At 33.6% G+C, this 22,441-nt stretch overlaps 1 protein-coding gene across 1 annotated transcript in view; it reads right to left on the bottom strand.

Moving 5' to 3' along the window:
• The window catches only part of LOC118737175, a 170,349-nt gene that overhangs the window by 25,239 nt on the left and 122,669 nt on the right, over positions 1–22,441 (bottom strand). The window contains exons 2-3 of the mRNA XM_036467520.1: positions 9,542–9,695; positions 1,501–1,709 (exon numbers count right to left, since the gene is read on the bottom strand). Of these exons, the coding sequence (XP_036323413.1) occupies positions 1,501–1,709; positions 9,542–9,695 (363 nt within the window). The remainder of the gene's footprint in view (positions 1–1,500; positions 1,710–9,541; positions 9,696–22,441) is intronic.

Raw genomic sequence — 22,441 nt, forward strand, 5'->3', positions numbered from 1 at the left:
TTGATTTGGTAATAAATTTAGAATTGCCCTTAAATGGGCACCTACACAAACGTACATACAAACTTGTACATAGCACTGACAGCCGCGCGCGCATAAATATTTATTGATTGCTTTGAGTTGATTTTCTGTGTTCCTACAGAAATCGATGCCCGATTTGTTATAAATGAACATATTAAAGCGCTCAAGTAGCAGGATACTTAAAGCTAATAGGTAATTTGAAAAAAAAGAAGAGATTTACACGAATGGTACTTAGGCAAATTTGTTGAGAGTATAAGTGGTCGCTTAAAGTGTTGTTGAGTAAATTTTATTGGCGTCTGGAACATTGTAATTTATCTCTTAATTTGTTTGTGTACTATGTATGTATGTATATTCACCTCTTTTACGAAAAAAATTTCCTAAAACCATACGAGAGAGCGTGGCACCTCCCATAAAACGGAACTTACGGAACGGAAATATTTTTGATAGAGTACAGAAACTTGGTATAGATAGTATATATGTATATGTATGTATACAAAATCAATTCCATACTCATGTAGGAAGGCTGCCACCTTTTAGAAAAAATCAAATTCGGTGACAAGAGGCTTAAAAAAGTTGTAGTTGGAAAGTATTTTGGAAACAGTTGCCACCTGTTGGAAAAGTCAAATTTAAACTAATTATAAGCAAGCTAAATTTAAATTCATTTAATCTCATATGGGTATTAGCGGAAAGGTTCTTGATAAGAATTTTAGTTCTAAACTACATGTAGGAGCGTTGCCACTTGTTTGAAAACTCAAATTCTTCTTGAATTAAAGGAATTTGATAATTGGAATATGTATCACAATATGGACGTCAGACAAGGGGGATTTAAAAGGGTTTTTGCAAAACGTTTTGTTGAACAAAAACGCCTAAAATTAACGATAAAAACAAAATAAAAGTGTTCTGTTATAATTCGTAATATGTTTTTTTACAGTGCGAAGAGTGAAAGCAAAATCGCACATTATACGAAAGAAGCGCAGATTTTACGAATGTAATTTCGTTAAATATACGAATTATTTCTATGCATTTTTCAAAAATTTCGTAAAAAAATAAAGAAATAGTACGATTTTTTTTAGTGAATAGTACGAAACTCGTTAGTAAATAGTACGAATATATTCGTAAAATGTACTAAAAATTGTGATGCCTCAAATTTTCGTAGTATATACGAAAACATTTTTGTACAATCAACGAAAACTTTCGTGGCTCAAAATGACGAAAAATTTCGTAAGATTTACGCAAGTTTTCGTTATATTTACGCAGATTTTATTTCCAGTGTGTGTGTGTTCTTTTAAATGAGTTTTATGTCATATAAATTTCATTAGTCAAAAAGTTGTTACATAATTTACGTTTCATTTTATTTAAACAACAAAAATGGCACTTTCTTGAAATTATACGCGCATGTAGTAAATAATATCCTAGGAAACTTATGTTTTTTTTTTCTATTTTGGTTTTAATATAGTATGTAAGTATTGTAAGTCTACTCACCACCCACTGTCATATTGGCTGTTTTATCGATCAATTTAAATTCGGGCGCATCACCGGATACCTCGCAACGATATGAACCGGACGAATGGACATTGAGTTTCTCCAGTTCGACATTGCAGATGAATTGATTGCAGTGCGATGAGCCATCAGCTATGGTGACACCTTTGACGGGAAACCAATTTGTAGTCGGCGGAGTCAACGGTGAGTATCTGTAGTAAGTGAAGAAAAAAGAATGTCAGGAAATTCGTAGACAATTTGAAGGGAGAAGAAATGAGAGACTAACTGACCAGATATATATATGTATATATGTATGTATGTACGCGTTTGACAAATTTTAGTATAACCAGAGGTATGCGAAAAAGCGACTGAACCAGTCGGAGAGCAAGTGAATGACTGATTGCCTGCATGATTAATGTACATTTGTATATATGCATGTGGATATGTATGTATATAATTACACCGGTCGCTTGACCAAAACCAAAGGTGAAAAACTGTGAAAATTGGACATTCAGCAGCACCAAAATTGATGCCACTTCAACATCACCACCCTTTCACATAAATACGAGTACATTTTGCCGGCCTCCCTTAGCATCGCATCGCTCTCACATTGCTCTTGCTGTTGCTGATGATGATGATGATGATGAATAAATGCACACGAAAATTTGCATTCGAAAGGGGGAAATTGTATATAGAAGTAAAAAATCGTTCGCATTTATGCATAAAAGAATGAGTTTGAAAATGCAACAGCCGTTGCAAAAAGCTAAGCTTTTGAAAAAATGCATTTGTATTGAAGGTATCACGGAAAATTTGTTGCCTACTCGAAAGGGTGCATGATGGCCTCACAAATTCATGTTCGATCGGTTGTGAAAATATGCAAATATTTTATGTGCATAAAATGGAATACTGCATTTTGAATTGGAAATGTAATCGATTACAATTTGAAATAGGCGAATAAACAGCGGTTAGTCGGCACTTTGGCTGGAGGGCACTGTGGCAATTTTTGGCGTTACCGAATTTGCATAGTTGCCACAGAATAGTAAGATATGTAAAAGGGTTTTGCCAATCACTAAATACTTTTGAATAACGAAGTGGATGTATGAGTTATGCTCAGTACTACTACTAGATATCAAAGTTTCGGTTAGGATTCGAAATTCTTATCGAAATACATAGATATAGATTTTGGCATATTCGTGCATTATCGGTGGATCCTTTAGCACTGGTATCCCGTTTGTTATCGTTACCATTATTTGCTACAAATGTTATCATGTTCGATATATTTTTAGTTTTTTTTTATATCGTTGCTGTCGCTCTTAATTTCTATTGGTTTGGTATGTTTGAGTAATCAGGACGAATAGATATTGGAAACGTCATTTTAGAACTTTTTCTTGAATATCAATGAAAATCTATTTTTGATAAAATTATATATTAAGAGCTCATAAGCACGCGACCACGCCCTAGAATTTCATCCTTTTAAGTTTATTAGCTTAAAAAAATATATTTAATTAAATTAAAGAGAATTTCCTATACCAATCCGTCTTTGTGTACTAAAAAACTGAATTTTTTAAATTCTAGGGTTTTTTTCTTTCATCTGGTATCCATATTGTTAATCTATATTGCACTGAATTTTTTAAAATAATTTTTTGAATCAATCATAATTTTGAACTTGTTTTTCTTTTTTAATGAAAAAGAGCTCGAGTTGATCTCATAAAATTTTTTTTTTATTAGCATTACACTCGCTGTTTTGAAATTTTGGCTTAATCTTATTTTATTTTTTTCTACTTGCTAACTGTAGGCTATTTATAGCTGTGGTCATGGTTTTAGCGACTTTGCGATTGTGGCTCACTTTTATTTAGCCTCTTTAGCGATTTGGTGTTGACAATTGCAAAAATAGTGAAATGCAAAAATGGCGTACTTTAATTGAAATTGATTTTTGGCTTAGTTTGCCGCAGATAAATTTACATAAAACCTAACAAAGTGTCACATATACATATATGTATGTACCAAACGAGCTCATTTTTGTGCACATATGCATGTGTATGTGCAAAGTAAATACGTATGTATGTAGCTACCTTGATGGAAAAACTATTAAACATTTTCAAAAATTTTTAAAAATCTTTACTTCTGAACTATATTTAGCGGGGTTGCCACATGTATAAAAAATAAAATATCTTAGTGCGAAACTACTTTTGAAGAGGGATGCCACCTGCTTAAAAAGTCAAATTTAATTAACTTTTACGCAAGTTATTTGAAATATGAAGCGAAAGGGTGTTAAAAAAACTTGAGTTTGGACATTTAGAATGTTTGAAAAGGGTTGCCACGTGCAAATAAAGTGACATTCAAATTTTTTAAGAGGTTGGATGAATTATTAAAAACTGGGCATCATCGAAATGATTTTGAAAAAGCTTTATTTCTGAAATATATTTAGGAGGGTTGCCACCTGTTTTAAAAAAATCCGACTCAACTTAAATTAGGGCAATTACCTAGTTCAAATATGTGTTTTATAATTTATTAAGAAATCTTTAGCTTGAACACTATATATATCGTTTGGGTGTTTTAGGAGTGTTCAAATATTCAAATCATTTAAAAAGTCAAACTAATTATTTTAAAGTATGCGTGTCTGTCGTATTGGGGTTGAAAAGGCTTTATTTCTGAAATATATTCAGGAGGCTTGCCACGTATTCTATAAGTTGCATTCAAATTTATTAATAAGTTAATTTAATTTTTAAAGGCTCGATATCAGTCGAAATGGGTTTAAAAAAGGCTTTCAGGTAGTTTTCGCAATTCACTTTCGAGTGAATTTAAACCGAATTCGCTTCGAATTCAAATTAAACTTTGTAGAAGTTTGCTCGAAAATAAATTGTATAATCTGAAAAATAATGACCTTGGAAATTTAGAAGAAATATTATACTCGAATCGCTTATACCTTGTTTATATTTGGAAGATTTTAAAGGTTTTTGAAATTCCAACTTGGGCGTTTTAACGCCGTGCGGGCTTACTAGTTATTCATATTTCTATGAATTTTAGAGTTCTTGAAATAGGTTCATGGTTTTTATTTCTTTATTGCAATTTAAAGCCCAAAGGCAAATTTATATTTGCTGTGAGTGGAAAATATTTTATGAACTTTAAAAATCATGAACCTCTTACCAAAAGTGATGGGATTGAGAATGATTGAGAACCAGTGAATTTCCCTACGGTGTGTGATATCTAGCGTAAATTTTCACATACACACATATAGATAGATATATTGTATGGTGCTTGAATGTGTCATTCGATAAAGCTATTTAATTGGCCTATTCAAAGTCGGCAACTGTTAGAGAATGGAAATTTTACAATACATGTGCAATGTTGTTTCTATGGTTGATTTTATTGCGAGCTCTTTTGACTGTGGCTGCTTGCTGATGACCTGATTGTGATGAAAAAATGTGCGCTTAGATTTCGACTATTTGAGATTAGCTACGGTGCTGCTGAAATATTAAATACAATTGGAGATTAAATATTTTTTTTCAAGAGGATTTATTTGAGATTCTCAGTAAAAAGAGAAGAAAAAACGTTAAATTGTTTTTAAAGCCATTTTTATGGCCGCTTTTTACAAAGAAATATGCGCAAAATGATAAAATTTCATTCATTTGCTTCACTATACATATCTACATATGTATGTAGTTAATTGTCTAGTTAATGGTTAGCCATTTCGTGATTTGATTTGTGGTCAAAGTAATATTGCACCCAACAAAATAATAACCAATACGACCAATAGCTGCTGTGAAGGAAAGTGTCAGCGATGAGCCAAATCTGCCGATTTTTTCTGCATAAAATTTGAAATTTACATCTGCACGAAATGTTTCAACATGACGGGGTACCACACACACCAGAGAGCTGCGACTCTTTTACGCGGAAAATTACCGGACGTCTAGCCTGGTGATTCATTGGTGTGATCAAGAACTTGCGATTTATCGCCTTCGTATTTCTTTCTGTGAGACTTTGAATAACACTATTTTATTTATCGCGAAGCAAATTTTCGTTAGTAGTCACACGACATGTGCAAAAGGTTTAATTTGAAATTATTTACCGATGCTATGCTATGCTTTACATATATACAGTAGTGACTACACCATTAGGGACGCTACTTCTCTATATGGAAAAAAAGATTGGATATGCAGACCTAAAGTTCATTAAATTTTAGTATGATATTAGACAAGTTTAAAGTAGCTCAAAAACCTATATTCCCAGTTTTGCATGGTGGCTATTTCCCCCGATTGAGGAGAGGGCCAAAACGGGTACCTTGTACAAGACAAGTTCCATCTTGCTGGGGCTTACTGCGAGGTCTCCTGGTACCTGGTTTAGGTAACCTTGAGTTAGATCAAAAAGGGTTTCGAAAAATCGTGCCTTAACCAAATGTGCCACATCATTTGCATAGGCGATCATCCGACAGCCCAATTTTTCCAGCTCCTCTGGAAGGTCATTCCAAACCAAAACCTAGAGCAGGGAAGAGAGAAAAGGTTTTAGCGGAGTGTCCCCATTGAATCTACGCTGAGAGCAGGTACTCGCCCACCTATGTAGAGGAAGGCTTCCTCGATCCACTTCACTAATGTGTGAAGGGTGGTGTCCACCAACCTTCCCTTGCAATATGCAAGTTGAGCTTTAAAAAGACAGGCACGAGGAATCCAGTTTCTTATGTGCAGGTTTATCCAGCGTTTTTAGCAAAACCGAAGACAAACTGATAGGCCTAAAATACTTAGGGGAAACATGAGAGCCCTTACCAGACTTCGAAATGAACGAAACCCTGACTACCCTTCAAGCTTTGGGGATGTTCCCGGGCCTCACACATTTCGAATAAATAGGAGTACAGTTCTAAAGACCTCCTGCCCCCAGCGATGCCATAACGGAAATATCTCTTGAGGAAGGGTTGCAAGGAAAATAAGCACTCAGGAGAAGCTTAGCGGCTACTCACGAGATTCCTCGCGAGTATTCGTATAAATCTGACTGATTCATGGCAACCTTCCTCGCTTTCGCTGAAGGTTTTTCATGACTTCCTCTTCGCTCTTCTAATCTAAACCATCGGGGTGGTTTCCCTCTACGTTTCCGAAATTTTAGTTGACACGCCCTCCCAAAAGTCTTCTTTAATTCCGTACGAAACACAGCACAAAAGTTGTAAATATTTCTTAGTTTCCATTGGAAAATAAGTAGCGTAAATTTCTACCTCAAGCACAGATTATTCCAGTAAACTCAATACACAGCCGGAAGATTAACGGAGATTTGAGGTCGAATGTTTGTATTTATTTGTGTACACAAATAGTTTGGCGTGCAATACTGAATTCAGAGAGGGTTTATAATGCAAACTTGGTTCGGTTCGGAGGCTGATTTCTTTTCAAATGCTCAGAACCAGACCTTCGACCAGAATGAAAACTTAACTTCAAGTTGATGAGCAATTAGAAGAAATGTGCAGTAAGCACTCTCAGTTACAGGAATTGACTTTCCTAAATGACAAAAATTGTCGATGACAAATTTAGTCCTTGAAAAAAAGCCTTACTTACTTAAAAAATAGGCATTAAGTTCGTTTCCACGTAAACAAATTCAATGGCTCAACTGACGACTCATTGAAAATATAATATATCTGAGTAATTTGTAGTACGTGTAATTGATTAAGCCTTAAATAGTGTTCAAATAAATTTGTTTGTAGTTGGTATTAGTGTTTATAAACGAACCCTTTTTGGCTTACATCTGAGATATGAAAAACCTATTGATCATTAATTGGGTTAAGCAAATTACTTTGAACTGAATGTCATGGAAAGCTTTTAATTAGCTTAATTAAAGTACGCCGATTTTTGTATTGAAAAACATGTTTGAAAAAAAAAAATCGTACATACATACCTTAGTATGTAATCGAAAACACACATACATACATACAAACCACTGGCAAAAGCAAATATTTTTGCTGCATGTTAGCAACTAACATACTTCTGTGCTTAATCGCTTGGTCGCTCCACATTATAATAACAGAAAATTGTCGAAAAAATAAATATTTACACGCCAAATTGTTAAAAATTATGTCAAATAAAACCGTGCCGCGATTTTGTGTTGTAAGTACCAGCACACAGAAAATAATCAAAAAAAAAAAAAAAAAGTGAAAAAGTGAAGCGAAAAAACTTTTGTATGTTTTCAGCCAATTAAAAGCGGCAGCAAATTTTCCATCAATTAAACGTTGCAGCTGCCAAGGCCAATAAACATCGCCAAATGCAAAATAGTCAGCGACACAGACGCGGTTAAAATTGGCAGAAAAAGGCTGGCCAGCACAGTTGGTTGGTCGACAAATGTGTGTGTTGCGAATGCATATTCGATGGCACGTAAAATTACAGTGTGTTTCAAGCGGCGGCTCCCGAATCCCCACTTACTATCTACACTTGTGCAACTTGTACAACTCGCCGCTCGCAGCCAATCTGCGCCAATTTCAATTACACATTCAAATGAGTTGTGCGATGCCGCCGCACTGACTTTAACCAAAGTGCATTGGTGCGGCGAAAACAGGGTGAGCAGAGGTGGTAGTAACCACTAGGAGCGTGAGTAGTTGGAAGTTTGGCATTTGTGGACTTGTGAGTGTAATTGTGTTCAGGGTCTGTAGGAAAAAAAAAAATTATTAAATAGTAGGTGCATTAGATGCAACCGTGGCACAAAATATTAATGTGCGGCCGTAGTTTAAACTCAGTTTAAACGCCCGATCTGGCTGGTTTAAACTAAGATCAGCCATTTAGATGTCAGCCAGCTATTCAATTTAAACTCAGTTTACTTAATCTGAGTTTAAAGTGGCACCGAAAAACTGGCCCTAAGCCTCTAACAGTGCAATAATGTATTATTTCTTTAGTAGGGCTGCCACCTGTTTAAAAATGATAAGATTTTCGCCATTCGTTGGCTAACAAAATCAGATACCAAATGAAAGGGTATACAAACAAATAATGAAATGCTAAGATATTTTTTAGATTTCTAAAAAGTTTGGCTTTTAATTTTTAAGGCAATGGCAATGTATGAACAAACGCTATTTTATATTTCGTTTTTGGAGATTTTTTTTAAAAAACTTTTACGTTTTTTTTTGGCGATTTCGGGATTTTTTTAAGAAATTTTGTAATTTTTTGGAAGCTTTTTGCTTTTTTCGTTTTCGTGATTCTTTGTGTTATATTTTTCGTTGTCCTTCGGGACTTGTTAGAGAGCTTTCTTGAGATTATTCGGGAACTATTTGGATTATTTTGATATTTTCTGAGTTTTTTGGGACTATTTCGAGATTTGTGGAAATTCTCAGCACTATTTTTGTATACGGTTTTTAGTGAAGCCATAAATACGAACTTGTATTGTACTTGTATTTTCAAAATATTCCATGAAGATCATCATAGGGTTTGACTTCCACGTATATATACTTACAATTGGAAATAGTTTGCCAGAAGCGCTATCAAGGACCTTAACAATTTTTTCTGCTGATTCCTTTGTTTTACTACTTTCTTTAAAATTGCAAAAATTATAGTGCTAAAACGAAAATATTTTGGTATCGTATTAAATATCGAAATCTCAGAAGAAAAGTTGAAAAATTCCATTATAACTATGTATAAATGTAGAATATAAAAAATTATAGACACCACCATTTGAAATCCATTTAAAGAAGCTTACTTTAGGGCAATCGGTTTACCGACAGGGTAATTGAATGTTTGTATATATGTGCATTACTGGCTACTGGCAACTGGCGACAGCAGAATGTTACATTTTATGTCATTTTCAATTTCATCGTTCATAAAGCGCATAAAATACTAACTATGTGTTGCACTGGTGAAAAATGCAATGGCGGCAAAAATCTCTAAATGGAGGTTGATAAAGTCGAGCTAAAATATTTATTGTTTTTTTTTTTTGTGTTTAAGTGCTTTACAATAATTGGCAGTGGTGATTTAATTGCGACAATATTCAAATTTTTATAACGGCAATTATAATACTTTGAATAGTCTTTAATAGAAAAAATGGTGTGTTTAATTGTTCCTTCCTACTTTTTTTTACAGCTTGTACTTACCTGAAAAACTCTTGTCCGTCTTTGTACCATTTAACTGAATTGAGTGTGCGATTACCCATTTCATAACTGCAAAATAATTTGGCTCTTTGTGCGGCATCGATTATTCGCGGGACGGAGAGGTTTGAGAGGTAGAGCGCCTGATTCATGTGTATGTCTGAAAAAAAGTTGGATAAGGTGAAATGAGAACAGGTATTTGGAGAGAACTTATTATAACTTTTTAGCGTTTGCATATTTTTGCATATATATGTATGTATGTATATGTAGGTGGTATTAGTGATGAAAAGTTTTTTTAAGAAATTGAGATCAACTTCCCACTTAAACTAACTAGGTATATATTTATGCAATTTTGATTAAGTTTCAAACGCATTCAACGAACAAAAAATTAAAACTTAAAATTTTAAAGGATTATTTTTCATATAAATTGTGTTTGTAAAAGTGGCTGTTAAATTCATTGTTGAAAATCTATGTTTAATTCACAAAGAAATTAATTACACACCCTCCTCTTCTCACTTTAGTGTTTTAAAATGAATATCATATGTATTAGGGCATGTACATTTTTTTTTGACCATGCGCGTATAGCATAGGTTGATTCTACGTATAATTCTAAGCAAATTTGCTGAAGAAACTATTAGTCCTAAATCAATTTGGAGATTGCCAAATTGCGAAAGTAGGTTTCTTTTAATTAGCATTTTGCTGTAGTGCCGTAAAGAAGTGCTTAAATATTTTTTTTTGGTATGAGGAATCTATTTCTGAACTTTTCTTTTTGCTAAAACATCAGCCAGTGGGCGCAACAGTGAAAATTTTCACATTTTCTTACGTGCTAAAATAAAAAAGAAAACCTTTATTTTACTTATCCTAGAATATTTTTTTACATACAACTAAAATTCATATGTAGGTATGTATGTACGTTAGACTGTATCACAAAAAAAGCTGCGATTGTGTTTGAAGACGTCCACCAAAATATTTCGGAAAAATATTATGATTTACTTGAGCTGGAACAATTTGAAAATGCCTCCAAAAATTTAGTTTTTTGTGCTTCTTCAAGGAATTTTTGAAAAAAAAAAATCACCTCAGATGACAAACCAGTTTAAGCTTAAAAAATTTTCATAAAAATATTTAAAAGTCTTATAAACGGAATCGTAACAGTGAGATATTGGATGCTGTTTTTTTTTTACTTTTTTCAAAGATTCGTTTAAGAAAAACTTGAATAATTGGGCCAAAGTTATTCCGAGTTGGATTCATGTGTTTACGATACTGCAGCAAAAAAAGAAAACTATTTTCGCAATTTGGCAAACTCCAAATTGATTTTAGACCCATAGTTTCTTTTGCAAATTTGCTTAGAAATACACGTAGCATCCTCCTATGCTATACGCCTATAGTCGAGAAAATCTCCCATACAAATTGACACGCCCTAATATGTACATATGTATATGAGTGTAATTAAATAACAAAAGCAAGTACTTGGTTTCACTAACAGCCTTATAATTTACCAGCACAAAACGAGTTCATAAATTCACTTGACCAAACACACAAAGATGTGCATTGTACATACATATCTATGTACATTAGGGTGGACCAAAAGTGCATGTAAAAAAAGTAAAGTCGCAATTTTTATGCTCTCGCCCCCTAAGAATATTCTATATCGAAAAAATATACCCATATTTTTTATATGGGGAAAACAACTTTTCAAAGAAATTGTATAGAATTCTTGAAAATCTATATTTTTCGACGTGAAGACTCCGTTCCTCTTCAGGAGATTTCCGGTAATAATACCCAATTATTTTTTAACAATTTTTTCCCGCCTAGGAAATGCCAGGAAATGCAATGGAGGGATAAATAAAAAATCTTTAGTATTAAGAAATTGTTAAAGAAACCATTGGGTATTGTTATAGGAAGTCTCCTGAAGAGAACCAGAGTAGAATTCCATACCAATTCCACGAAAAGTTTTCTTGTTCCTATACAAAATACATGGAAAAAACATAGGGTATACCTTTTTCGATATAGAACAATCCCAGGGGGTGAGAGCATTAAAATTTCGACTTAACTTGTTTTGGACCACCCTAATGTACATATACAAGTGCGAGTAAGTAAGAAATTTTATTTGCTATGCTGTGGTGGTTTCAGCTCGGCTCAGTATGGTAAGCTAATAAAAATTAATTTAAACGCAAAACAAGCGAAGATTTTATTGCAATGATTTCCACTTGGTCGGCTGTGCGATTAAAAATCAAATATGAGATTATCCACCTGCAGCATTGCTTTGTGGTCAAACCGAGTGTATTTACTTATGTTAAATTTTTAGTCCTTATTGCATCAGTCTCAATTTAACTTTGTTGAGAAGTATGTTCTTCGAAATTGCTGGTGCGTTACTTGCATTATGCATATTAAGCAACACTAGACACCTAGAGTAATGCCTATTTACTATCCTTTCCTTAGAGTAGAACTCATTGCCAAGTGTTTTAGGTGTTCAGCGTTTTTCCGGATTTTAGTGCGCCTTATTCAGTTAAACGGTTCATAAGTTAAATTGAGTTCTGAAAAACTTTGTGCTCTGCTTCGATTCTTAGTATTTCTTCGAAAAGTAGTCTGTGAATTTCATAGAACATTTGTAACAAAACGATACTGATTTAAGTCAATAATCTACTCAGGTAGATTTTGCAATTGGTTATTAAATTAAAGCGGAGTATGGCATGCGTTGCCTTACCGGATTGAGCCCAAATTTTGTACACCACATATTTCGTGTAACCGAAAAAATCACTTGTTTCGTGCTGGTAGTGAAATTTTCTGGTCTGCCAATACAGTTCATTGTACGAGTATAAATTTTTTTACCCAGTAGGAACATTGATTACTTGATTGTGAGCTTTATGATACTGGAGAGAAATTCTCTGCTATTAGATTGTCATTCCCAACGTAAGGAAAGGGATAGTGTGCAGTAAAAAGTTTGATGCCAAATAATTTTGCGACTACCGAATTAATATATTTCCAGGTAAGCAAAAGGGTAATGTGTTTTAAAAAAATAAGTATGGAAAAAAAACCACCAGCCTGCCAGCAAAAAATATGTAAGAATAAATGTTATTAGACCATGAAATTCGTTTAATTGAATACACAAAGCAAGTATTCAGTGGGTTTGAATGGTAAATACAATAATACATTTGTATGTATGTATGTATGAGCTCATTATACTTATCCAAACATTACATTTTCCCGCTGGGAAGTTAATAGGTGGTCGTGTGTTTGATGGCAGGCGCAATAGAATGTTATAGTTGCAAATAATTGGCTTGTACATTTGCTGTTACTATTAACTACCCGTTACAATGGTAGTCAGCTGCAGAGATTTATGAACTTGTTGGTTGTGTTTAATTCTTTGTGTACGCTACGCATTAGTAACATTTTTTGCGCACATATTTACACAAGCACATGCATATGTATGTATGTATGACTTTGTGTATGCACCCTGCAGGAAATGGGACTAGTTTGTAGCTAAGTATTAACTAACTATTTCCTTTGGCCGTAACTAACTACTTTTGACGGGCGATGGCCGCAAAATAGTGATCACTGGTTTCCTCTATATTTGATGTCAACTGAGTTTTATCTACTTTTGGACAAAACTATTTGATAAAAAAATATTTTCTATTTTTTTTTATTATTTTATATCTATTAATTTTATATTTATTTATTTTATGAAACACTACCTATTTGCTTACTTGCAATAAATGTTTACATGTCCTTTTGCAGGTGGTTTCACACTTGAATTCCATCAGACATAACATCAAAATAATATCTAATGTAAAATGTCGATCTTTATTTTATTTGACCTGAATTCGAAAAAGAATCCGCGAAGTGCAGAAAAAGAGGGGAAATTGTAAAGAAAACCAACTTTCGATAACATCTGTCTAGTTTTGTCATAGCTAATTTAAAGTTAGTTATTTATCGGAATCCCGTAAACTGGGGTCGTTGGATCGAGTCCCAGTGAATAAGTCTGATGAAGAGATGTGGTGATCTCCAAAATAGCAGCTATTACTTCTACCGTTTATAAATTGTTGTTGTTTTTCCACAATAGTTTTCATTAAAAATGGCCTTACGTTAAATAAAACTGTTATAAGGCCATAAATAACAAAAACAAATTATTAAAAAACATATATTTACTCCGCGTTTTTTTAGAAAAATGGCAGGAGAGCAATGAAAACGGACTGATTTGCAGAAATGTAGGCGAAAGTACGGGTGCTGTCAGTGCTGTTCAGCGTTCGGACTTTACACCGACCCGGGTAGATTTACTCCGCTTTTTGAAAAATGTTAAATTCTTATCCGCTTGTTTTGAATTTGCTCCGTTTTTTTCATTCACGTTTCGGTTCCGCTTTTGGCAGTTAACTGCCGATTTTAGGTAAAAAAGTCAAGTGTAAATTTATTCTTCGAAAATTGTAGAAATTGTGCGGAGTGTATTTTAATCCAATGGTTTTTTTGGAATTGCAGTGCTGCTGTGAAAAGTTTTCGGTCATGAAAATAATTAAGAATCTAGATATAAAATATCTAAGTGAATACTTAAAATTAATAGAACTCAGTTCAAGATTTCAGGGCACACAGTGCGGTCGCAAGCCAATAGTGCGGTCAAAACACAAAAAAAAATTTACAAGCAAGTCTTTTTCATCATTCGGCCTTATGTATAAAAACTAAGCAATTGCTTTTTCTGGAAATTTCAGACCTTTACTTAAATTGAATGCAGAAAGCGAAAGGTGTGAAATTTTAAGAGAAAAACAATTGCTTAGTTTCTATTCATAAGGGAAATGAAGTTGGCTAAAGGGATTCTCAAAGAAGCGAATACCGCTCGCAGTAATGGCCTGTACTCAGTCCCCTCTTTATTTTCAGTTGAAATGTGGCCTTCGCATGAAAATAGGTACGTTCGTTTAAAATCTCCATTAAAAATATACAACAGAAAAATTCCAGCGAAATGTCACCTATTCTCTCATAAGAGAAAAATATGCAGATTACTATGCAAACAGAAAATTTGCAAGTTATGCGAACTGCTGATAGGAATTTTGTTTACATTCAAAAGTGTAAAATTGAAAATGTACGAAAACTCATCCCAAAGTGGTATGCTCACGCAGTTCATTGATTAAACGAATAATTACCAACCAGCTGTTTTTGATCAGCTGTTTTCCTGTTGGCAAATTGCTGCCGGCAAAAATTTTTTCAGCAGGAACTAGTTAGCAGCTTCCCCTCAAATTGAAATGTCACTTGGCTCTCTCAGTTTCCCCAGCTTTGCAAGTTTTTTGCGTATGCAAATTAATTATGAAGGTTGGTAAAATACGTATACATTTTTGAGAATATCATTACTGTAACTGAAATATTTAAGAAATAGAAATGTAAAAATATTTTTTTTTTGGTTTTGTTTTTTAAAAAATTAAGACAAAATGCAGCTGCCGTCACTGGAAATTAAATGTATTTTTCAACACGCTTTTATTAGCTTCCAACATATTTCGTGTGGAAGAAAATGACTGACGGTTAATTTTCAAACCTGCACTTTATTATACTAAAATTGAGGGGTCTACCTAACTGCATACAAAATTTTTTCTAAGAAATCTAATTAAAGAGCTGGAAATTATTACCAAAGCTTATTGCATTTTTTTTGTAATATTGCACAAAGTTTGAAACTTTTATTTATTTGGCCTTTATTATAAAATAAAGTTTGTTTTATAAAAAATAAATAAAATTACATAACAAAAATATAAATTGTTAAAACTTGGCAATATGTGGTGCGCTTTTAATTATGACACGGGGCGTATTTTTAGTTTTAATGATTTTAAAAATTTTTGATGTTATTACGAATTTATTTCGAATTGCAAAATTTTCTGATAGGTTTTGGATTGCGGAAACGCTGTACAATTTTCGCATGACCAAACGCCATATTGGATCCGCCGTTTTGAATTTTGCAGCGGACTCGCAATTAGCGACCCCGAAAACCCGCTAGTATAAAATTGCAAATCATTTATTTTAAGCTTCTGACCGCACTTTTGGATTTCGGCCGAACTGTGGAGCGGTATCTCGAAGCTTTTCTTAGTTTAAGGAGATACCCTGGGAAAATTTTCTAACTATCTTTTCGCGCACAATTTTCAAAGCGAAAATAAAAAAATGCAAATTTACAATAGAGGTTTTTTCTTTTTTTTTTTGTAAAATTTTTGAAAGTGATTGATTGCAAACGTTTCGCTGAAATTTTGAATGATATAACAGACTTGCAACTTGCAGACGTTATTGCAAAGTGAGACGCGGCAGAGAAAAAGATTGATGGCAATATAATGTTCGGCGAATATCATCGACGTATTTGAAAAGAAATACTCAATTCACCTAAATAAGTGACAAAGAAGAGCACTGATAAGGAATAAATATTGTTTTTTTTTCATATTTCATATTTAACATTGCATCCGCGATTGCTTTAAAAGTACAATATTTATTGTTTCTTATTGTTTTCTATTGATTTTTTAAATTTTTGTAATGTAAGTAATTTAACGCGGTACGAAATGTGAAAGTATGAAATATTAAATATTTCAAAATTAACAGATTCTGAGCCAAGTTTGTTGCACCCGCGGTAGCATTTCGCCCTGCTTCCGCCTGACTATTTAAATATTTCATTAAAATCCTTATAAGCGAATCAAAAGTGAACATGCTTAAAGTTTTTAAATTTAATTATTATGAAACTTTAAATGCGTCTAAATATTACACCAGCGATAATGAATTATTTTAGCAGCGAATAACGGGGAACATTTTGAGTGGTGAGAACACCTAAAAAAGTGCGGTCGGGCATCGCGTTTTGAAGCACGTGGTCTTCATCTATAGTTAAATGCATCCATAAGGAGGAATTATTCTCACACCAAAGGCCATTTTGACAGCAGCCGAATGTGTTGCAGAGCTAAAGTAGAGAAAGTTCATATACAAAATTTTCAAATAGCTACATTAATTTTTCATTGTCATTGGGATCAACCAACTGAGTCAGGTAAACATCTGTGCTGGTTCTTCTCAAATAAATTGTGAATCACACACGGCGCAAATTGCCATTTTACTATTGGAGGACGCTCTATTGGAAGACGGAGATATAGTGCAGCACATAGAACTTCCCCAGAATCCAACCTCGAATGGTTAAACTTGCGTGAAAATCAACTGTGGTGATTTTAAGTGTGTACGTTAGAGTGGTTCAATAATTTTTTTTTTTTTTGGAAATTCATAAACGCTACCTCAAATTGTTGTTATTTGTGATAAAAAAGAGAAACGTGTTTTTTTTTTGATTTGGAAAAAATGTTTTCTTAGAGGTCACGCTGGTCGGTTTTTTATAAAAACGCTGTTATTCTAAATTTTTGTATTTTCTTGACATGTTAAAATGTAGCTAAAAATGTGAAAAATGCGAAAATATATTCTAGAAAAGAGACTAGTAAAATTAAAACGTTGATACTCAACGATTTACGCGTTGTCATGCGCTGGAACTTGTTACCAGGGGGTTTCTGGGGTTGCTTATTAGGAATCAGAGGTCAGTTTTTCAAAATGCAAAATGGCGGATACACAATTTTTTTTTAAATTCAAAATGGCGGATCCAATATGGCGATCAAATAAAAAAAATACAAATATTAAAACGTTGATACTGAAAGTTTGGTGGAAATCGATAAGGGGGCTATCAATATAAACTTATGTATGCATGTAGTCATAAGTGGGTGGTGCCACGCCCATTTTACAAAAATCAATAACATTGCGTCTTGTTAAGAGATTGTTATAACTCAGCGTGTTAAGTTATTGAAATATCGGAATTTTCGTATTTCTGAAATTTATCGTTATAAATGTGGTAGGTGGCGGTAATAAATAATAATAATAATAATAATAATGGATAAAGAAAAACTTACCTACCAAATTTCGTGGACATATATTAATTTTTTTCTCGAATTATCATGTTCGCGGGTAGACAGATGGTCTGACGGACAGATGGAGCAGATGGAGGGACGGACAGACATGGCTTAATCGATTTCTCTTTCTTTTAATGCTGGGCATTTATATATGCATTTGTCTTTATCTATTTCAATTCGTTTTGGCTGTTAAAGTTATAATGCCCTTGTGGACAAGTGCGCTCGGGTATAACGATTATGTTCTGTACCAAAAAAATAAAACTCACTTAATAACTATTAAAAAGGGATTTTTATCATAAGAGTTATTACCGTTACGGTCTCTGGGTATTTCATCTGCCGATAACTTCGAATCTTTGCAGGGGAAGTCATTGCTTACTACCCCTGCTGGTATGACGAAGACTGTCTCACCGTTGCTGCCTGAATATGCAACGTACCAAGTCACCTTCCTTAAGTTGATCTTAAATATAAATTTATTATTATTTTTTAAGTAATGCCTAATTATAATGTAGGTTTATCTGTGTTTACGTGATAGTGAAAGAGTGTATACAAGTACCCTGCAGTGAAACCCCAAACTAGTCAAGAAAAATACTAGTTTACAACTAGAATTTCCTGACTGAAACCGAACTAGTTCGAAAACTACCAGACTTGTACCAAGTACAAACTATTTATTCATGCCCTGTTTTGACTTCGACAGTTTAATACCATAAAGTATACAAAATATTATAACTTTTATTTGGGTATATTGTAAACCATTAAAGGGAGTACGTATTCAATTATACAATACCTGTTAAATAATGATTAATATTCATAATGATTATTAATTAAAGCATGTTTCTTTGGATAACCGTTTAATGAGTATTAATTAATTACGTAAAAAACGTTAATTAATTCATTAATTTTAATTACATCATTATTTTGTTATTTTTGATCATTTTCAATTATTTTTGACTTGTTTTAATTACACGATTATAATTATTCGATGAATTTCTATTATTTATCATCAAGAAAAACTATTGAAAAAAGCTAAGAATATTTAATAACTGCTTGAATTATTTATTTATTTCATTCTTATACAAATCTCAAATTTTAAACATTAATTGTTACTTTTGTAAAATTTGAAAAAGAAAAGACTGGAATGTGCAAAGTTAATGAGTTTAATTTATTTTAATGAAAACTTTTATTTTTATTTTAGTTCACTCAAAAATGAAGTAAAGTCTTCATTTTTTTTTTAACTAAAATGTTTTCTTTTGCATATTCAATATTATTAAAAAAGATAAAAATATAGTATTTATTGTACCTGAAACCTTTTACTTTTATTAAACCCTTAATGAAAAATTTATAATATATTAAAGTGTACTTAATTAAAAGTGTTTTATTGCATATTCGTGAATTACTTTTATTTTTTTACTCCCAAAGTAGTCGTTTTGGTCCTAATTGGACAATTATTTTTCTGTCTATTTTGAACTAGTATGAGACTGGTATATTTCTGACCGAAATCTGACAATTGCCATCTCGTAGGACATCCCCATGTTAGAAATACCAGTTGATTGCATGGAAAAAAGATAGTTGGCTGACTAGTTGGGCATGTGGTATGTGAGGTAGTTTACAACTAGTACGTTTGACTACAGGGTATGTAAGTAATTGTATGGGTAAATGTTTTTATTGCGTTAGACTTTTACTATTTATCTATGTTTTTTTCATTTATAAAAAAATTAACATTGTTCGCACGCTCAAACATATGCGCAAATGTATATAGCGACAAAAACTACCTACTTACATATGCAAAGTAGATAGGAAGCACATGAAGCATATTCCACTGGACTCCAACGCATTGCCTTAATCCATCTTCAAGTACGCTTTGAAACATGGCAAAAAAAGCTTAAACTACGTACCTATGTATATACATGCATGCATTTTAATATAATCGTGTTTTTATATACATACATATGTATGTATTTAATGTGGGAATTTGTGAAAAATTGCTTTAATAACACGTGAATTTGTTGAAATCACATCGACCTAAATGCGTATTGAGTTGAGTAAAGTGAAACAGGGATTATGCATAGCAATTAACGCTTTCAGTATAATCCGATAAAGCCTATCGACATACCGTGCAACCAACCGGCCAAGTGCCGGTTGAATATGGCGAAAAAGGTAGACCGATAGTAAGGAACAAAGGGCAAACCACAAACATATTTACTATACCTATGTGTGTGCATACATACTTACATGTTTATGAGATAACTACTTATTGCTTTAGGTGAATGTGGGTGTACTCGTATGCGCAATCTATGCATAGTGCAGGTCTTTCTATGTACAGTGTACACACATACGAGTACATATATATTTATTCGCTCATAATGTATGAAGGTTTGTAAGACAAGCAAGTGTTCATGTGCAGAGCGTATCTAGTACGTGCGGTGAAAGTGCCAACCATAAACATGGCACACGTAAAAGCGCATAAAGAAATTAAAGGATCTACGCATTATCAGAGATGCCATGTTGACTTATGCATATACATACATACATATATACTTAAATAATATTATAGTTTCCCTGCAGGAAATTGACTTAGTTTGAAAGTAATTTATAAACTAATTTATTTTCAATGATAACTAATTGAAAATCGCACTATTTTACCTGCAACGAACTCATTTATTTTCCTGCATGTATTTTCCACTAATTTAAAATGAATTTGGCTTAAACCACTTCAAAGTCAGTATGTTTCGTTTAAACGCGCTTTCGCTCTGCACTTCACAGATGCTCTTTCATACTTACAAGACACAAATTGTTTTTTGTTTTTGTGCAAAAAGAGTATAAAAACTCGAAACATTTACTCATTGCATTTGTTTTAAAGGAGTATTTCAATTAGTTGATTAAAAAAGAAAAAAATCACTTGTTTCCATCAGGGTTGCGTTTGCTAAGCTAACAGGCAGTGCTATGTGTGTTTGTTTACACAAAGCATGTATGTATGTATGTATGTGTTTCGGTTCACAGTCCCCCCGACAGCGCACGTAAATCCATTAGACGCGCATATAAATGTCAGCAGCTGCTCACCGGGTTGGGGAAAATTAGCCGCAAAACATAGACAAGGCGGATGGGTAAATGGACAAAATAGAAGGCAGTATGCCAACGCATACGTTGCTACATATATGCGTATACATACTTAGATTAGGGTGTTCGAAAAGAAAGCATGTCCATTTGACTTCGCAAAGGTGCCTACTTATTGTGCGCATAGATCCAGATTGTCCTGTGATTCATACTCATTGACCAGCAGTTTCAGTAAAGTTTCACAGAGCCTCACATGTGCTGTCATCTTCTAAGCAGTTACGGTAATTAAGGACCAAACCGAGAGTCCTATTGTACTAGCTCCTTTCAGAGAGTGCCTGGCTAGGACTCCTGTCAGGGCAGAGGGTTGGCGCTTGGTTAGTTGAAGAAGCTCCTTCAACCGGCTATCATTGGGATTTTGCAGTTTTACAAGTTGGTGCTTTCGGAGAGTGCTCGCTGAGCCAAGTGAAAGCTCATCTGTTCAGGCAGAGTGCTCAGTTTGCCAGTTTTGCCCCTATACCCTCTCTTGGGGAGGTATGAACTTCAGGGTGCTTTGCTAAGCTAATTCATTAGACTTACAGTTTGCTGCAATGTAACTGTGTACTAGAACCAAAAAGATCCCGATTTCGTAGTAATCATAGAAAATGAGGAGAGAGGTCAGACATTTCCCGACCAGATGCGATCGCATTATAGGCGACCTCGAAACCCCAAATGCCGCTTGGCTGCCAGAGAAGTTATGAAGTTATTTAACCTTTTGGTTGGTACTACACTTGCACACAGCTACTCTACTGCTCCTTTTATAGCTTGAGATTAGAATTTTTTGACCTCGTGTCTAAGGATAATATTAATTAAATTGTTCGGTCTTATAATTTCAAGGATGCTAATTTCGACTCTCTAACTCAGAAATATTTATCTGAAGTTGATTGGAGGTAAATTTTCTATGCTAAGAATGTCTCGGCATGTTTCGATTCATTTCCATTTAAGTTGTTTGAAATATTTAGTAGGTATGTCTCTTTTTTCCCGGTTAAAATTCACAAATTGCCCAGGTGCACTACGAAGTCAAAAATATTTAAAACTAAATGGAACAAATATTTAAAATTATATAAATCTACCAACAATATCTCCTTTAAAGATAAATATTGTATGTATTATATGACTAAGTTCAATGTTCTTGCTAAATTCCTGTATAATAAATATACTTCTCGATGCGAGGAAGAGTTAAAATCATATCCAAAATTTTTATGGAATTATTTTCATTCCAAAAGAGATTGCTCTAACATACCCTCCTGTGGGAAGCTTAATGGCACTTGTTCTGACGGTTTGGTTGATTGGTCAACCTTTTTACTGATTTTTTCAAACCAAATTTTGTTGTTGACGCAGAAAATTTTGTTAATTCTTTTGGTGATGATGCACACAAAGCAAGTTTCTACGTTTTGCTCATCAACCACTTCATTTGAATAATTCCTTGCCGCCATTCATTGCTGGGTGCAAGCTCGTCAATGTTCTGTCACTCGCAATTAGAGAATTCGTTCAAAACTCAATGTTTATATACGATATAATCTCCGATAAAATAGACTGTTCAGCTCTACTTGGGCAGTTAAGTTTCAATATTCCTATTAGAGTACTTCGCTCTCAAAACCTATTTCATACTAAAGTATTAAGATGGAACTACTATTGATTTGCCCCTCTTATAAGAGAGCTTGACGAATTTAATCGGCTTTCTAGAATTAGTGATCTTGATTTTGCGAAGCCATTACCATCATACCCATCGAAAAGTGACGAATACACGGTTTATGGGGAATTTTACTGGCTTTTATTTGCCGTATTTCGTGTTACGATTGTTTAATTTAAACCATGATTAAATGGAGCCACTCTTTTTTTAAGCTGAATGACGGTAAATTGCAAATATCTCGAAAACGTTTCCATAGAAAAAAAATATTGACTCGATTTTCGGAATCACCGAGCAATTCTACATAGG

The sequence above is a fragment of the Rhagoletis pomonella genome, unplaced genomic scaffold, assembly GCF_013731165.1.
Source record: "Rhagoletis pomonella isolate Grant_MI unplaced genomic scaffold, Rhpom_1.0 Rhpom_scaffold_00004, whole genome shotgun sequence".
NCBI classification, from domain to species: Eukaryota; Metazoa; Arthropoda; class Insecta; order Diptera; family Tephritidae; genus Rhagoletis; species Rhagoletis pomonella.